Source organism: Octopus bimaculoides, chromosome 2, assembly GCF_001194135.2.
Source record: "Octopus bimaculoides isolate UCB-OBI-ISO-001 chromosome 2, ASM119413v2, whole genome shotgun sequence".
Lineage (NCBI taxonomy): Eukaryota > Metazoa > Mollusca > Cephalopoda > Octopoda > Octopodidae > Octopus > Octopus bimaculoides.
This window is the reverse complement of record NC_068982.1, coordinates 113861021-113864729: the sequence shown is the minus strand read 5'-3', so window position 1 is coordinate 113864729 and position 3709 is coordinate 113861021. Positions and strand designations below refer to the sequence as shown.

At 35.2% G+C, this 3709-nt stretch overlaps 1 protein-coding gene across 6 annotated transcripts in view; it reads right to left on the bottom strand.

Annotated features, from left to right (window-relative positions):
- LOC106871173 (innexin unc-9) overlaps positions 1 to 3709 on the bottom strand; it is a 366584-nt gene that overhangs the window by 146686 nt on the left and 216189 nt on the right. Inside the window, exons 1-2 of one of the 6 annotated variants that reach the window (XM_052978619.1) lie at positions 1062 to 2646; positions 802 to 962 (exon numbers count right to left, since the gene is read on the bottom strand). The exons of 4 other annotated variants lie outside the window; for them this stretch is intronic. In XM_052978619.1, the coding sequence (XP_052834579.1) occupies positions 802 to 845 (44 nt within the window). In that variant the 5' untranslated portion in view covers positions 846 to 962; positions 1062 to 2646. Of the gene's footprint in view, positions 1 to 801; positions 963 to 1061; positions 2647 to 3709 lie in introns of those variants that run through there. One more of the 6 variants, XM_052978620.1, reaches the window with a different exon arrangement.

Here is a 3709-nt window from a genome sequence, read left to right as displayed (position 1 = left end):
TATATATATATATATATATATATATATATATTAGTTAAAAGTGTGTTTATGTTTTATATGTCATCCAATTCGTATAAGATAGCAACAATGTCATAAGATCAATCTGAATAAGTTCCTTATTATTTTCGAGCAATAGTGTAACCCTTGCCCTTATCAGAGGCCATTTTTACTTTTGGTGGGTAACATCTTGAGAAATTAAGAAAATATTTTTATCACAATAAAATTTAAACTTTATAGACAGGTAAAAATACTATATCAGCATTTACATTTTTAAAACTAGTTACAAGTACATTTATAATGCTACTTAAAAACACCTATTTCAATTACTGTAGGAGTAAAAGAAGACAAGGGAAAGGGTTATTCTGAAGGGATGGCATTAAGCACAAATTTTAGGCTTTAAGTATAGACTACATATAAATATAGACTGCATATAAATATTTTATCAAATTTATTTAAAATTCGCTGTACTTAAGAGTACAGATTCATATAAACGTATAAGTGAACTTTAATTTGCATGCATTTGTTCATATAAACAACGAAATAAAAGTCAAAATTTAATCAATAGTAAAAAATGTTTAATGTGCATTTATAAGGGTGTCTTTAATAAAGAAAAGAGAAAAATGGTAAGGCAAATGTGCAAGGATTCGGCAAATCACAAATACTGACACAAACAACAACAGCAACTATAATAGCTATAATTCTACACAACATTGGAGAGCACTATTACAACTACAGCTGACAATAAGTGGTGACGGTTCAGGGCGAGTGCGAAACCACAAAGTAAAATAACAGGTAGCCTACCAGGCAATGAGTATGACGTCCAAGATGTGCAGATCTACCACCATAGCGAAGCTGTTAATTCAGTACCACAGAGAAATATTTGGAAAAATTGCTGACTGTGTAAAGCTTGGAGTAGTTGACGGTTGTGTTATTGTTGTTGTTGCTTCTGGTAATCTGAGCAACTGGAACAATTTACAAGGTAATGAAGAAGAAAATCAAAATAGATAAGTAGTAAAGTCGTTTGATTCGGTGTACCGGTATTAAGTATGCAATGAACTTACAGCATTGGGAAATTCCGTCTAGAACTGCCTTGTCGTTGAAGTGATGGGACACATCGGACGAAAACGGAGGCGGAGTTGGGGGGGGGGGGGTGGAAAGAAGAAAAAAACTGATGGAAATAAAGAGAAACTAGACTGACAATAGGAAAGCAATGAAAATCTAAATATTACCGGGGAAGAAAGTAAAAACGACAACCACCAACTAAAAGGATAGTTTAGATATAAAAGGAAATTAAAACAAAACAAAAATAGTAAACAGATAGGTAACTGGGTTAAACAGATACTTTTCAGGAATTAGGAAGTGACGATCAATAATTGGGGAGGAGACACATAAATAAGACAAGCTAAAACAAAAAAAATACTATAAAAAATAAACGAAACGGAATCAACCAGAAATGGATGGTGTGATAAAAAATATTTCTAAATAAAAAAACATCAGAGAAGTATTATAGTAGAGACGAAACTGGTGAAATTGATGATAATAATAATAATAATAATAATAATAATAGTAATAATAATAAATTAACAGGGATTTATCATAGAGTAAAAAAAAACAACAACTAAATATAAAGGAATCGAAATCAAAACAAAGGAACAAAACTATAGTAAAAGATACAGACTGAAATATAATCGAATAATTGTTGATATATATATTTTTTAGAGTGTAGGCGAAGGACGGAAAGCGTTTAAATAAATAAGCAACACAGGCAGTGTGAAACAAACGAATTGAAATTATTTGATTGGATCGAAGTATCTCCGACAACAGAGATGGCAAGTTCACTTCCTGGAAATGACAAATAAAGAAAGAAAAAGAAAAAAAAGGAAGGGAAGAAAAAAAGAAGACGGGCTTCTAAGGAAAACTCAACTAATAAGTAAAAGAGGGTGAAATAAAAGGAACAATGGTTTGAAAAAGTAAGCAAATTGGAAGTGGTTTTCGACAGAGAAACAGAGAACACTTGAAAACAAATGTGTGTGATGCTTGGTAATAAATACTCTTCCACTCTCTCGTTTATTAACGTAGTGTTACGCTTGATAACACATGATTTCCTTCCATTCTGTCATTGTTGTTATTTTAATACTTTTCTTAATTCTCCTCTCTCTCTTGCTCTTTGTCTCTCCCTCTTTATCCGCGACAGTCTTGTTACTTAAGATATATATATAAAGGTTGTCCGTTTTTACCCGAGCTGCTTGTCACCAGCTGGTGGAGTTCATTTCTAATATACAACGGGAAACAAGTCTTGGCAACTCTCCGCTGAGATCACACGCGCGCAGAAGCGCGGTGTGTGTAATCCAATTGCTTATACATAAAAGAAGCGACGTTGACTTGCTGTTGTCGCTAGAAGTAGCGGTGGCAGCGATGGAGATGCTAGTGGTGGTCGTCATCTGAAGTAGCACAAAACAAGAGATGAGTCCCAGGCCAACAATAGAGATGTACACAACCACGACTACCACCAACAGCGCTAGTGCAAGTACCGTGCTGATGGCTGCTGACAAACCCGTCCCTCAACATAAACACACGAGCGCAAGCTTCAAGATTTCATTCAGAGGGAAAAATCGATCACATTCAGAGAAGCGCGCCCAGACGCGCACGTGCATGCACGCACACACAGACACAGTCAGTCAGTCAGTCAGTCAGCCAATTTCTCTCTTTCACACACACACACACACACACACTCTTTCTCTCTCTCTCTCTCTCTCTCTCTCTTTCTCTCATGGTGATTCTGGGACTAACCATGGAGTTTAGCAGTGTTGCAGTCATGGGATTTTCTAATGATACATTAGACTGTAACACTATACTTCAATCTATTATCTAACAACATTGTTTTAGTTATAAATTCATATTCAAACGAATAACGAACGACTCACTCTGATAAAGTAAGCTTACTCAATCGCCACACAAGAACACTTTCAATTGGACGAGGTTTTTAAACTTAACCAATTCAAACCCCACCTACTACTCACTATCCATCATATTTCGGGAGTTTTTGAACTTGTCAACTTAACAAACAAATGTTAATAGGAATCGTCCATATTAAATCTCTCTCTCCCCCTCTCTCTCTTTCTCCCTCTCCATTTGTTTTCTTCAATTGATATTGTCTAATTTTACCATCGGATTTTTCGTGAAATTATTGTATAACGCGGGAAAGGGATATAAACGAGTATATAAACACACACACACATACAAGTATACATATATATCTTTAAACAAAAACATTCACACATGAATCTCTCTCTCTCTCTCTCCACACACACACACACACACACACACACACACATATGGATTGGTTAGAATTCCGACCATGAGTGTTCGGTAGTTCGATTAACTGAACTATCCGGCTCAGTGAATTGGTGTGTAAGTGAACTGACTGAATTTTCCAGACACGCGCAACCTTAATCTATATTTCAGGCAGAGATCAGCGTGACACATAGTGTAACAAGACAAGACTTCTAGATCACAGGTACACTCCATCTAATGGGCTTCTCCATAGTTTCCTTTTCGCTTGTTCCGCTCACAAAGTATGGGTCAATCTAAAGCCATAGAAAACGAGACTTGCCTAAGGTGCTCTGCAGCGGAATCTAATTGATAGCTCATATATATATATATATATTTATATATATATATATATATATATATATATATATATATATAT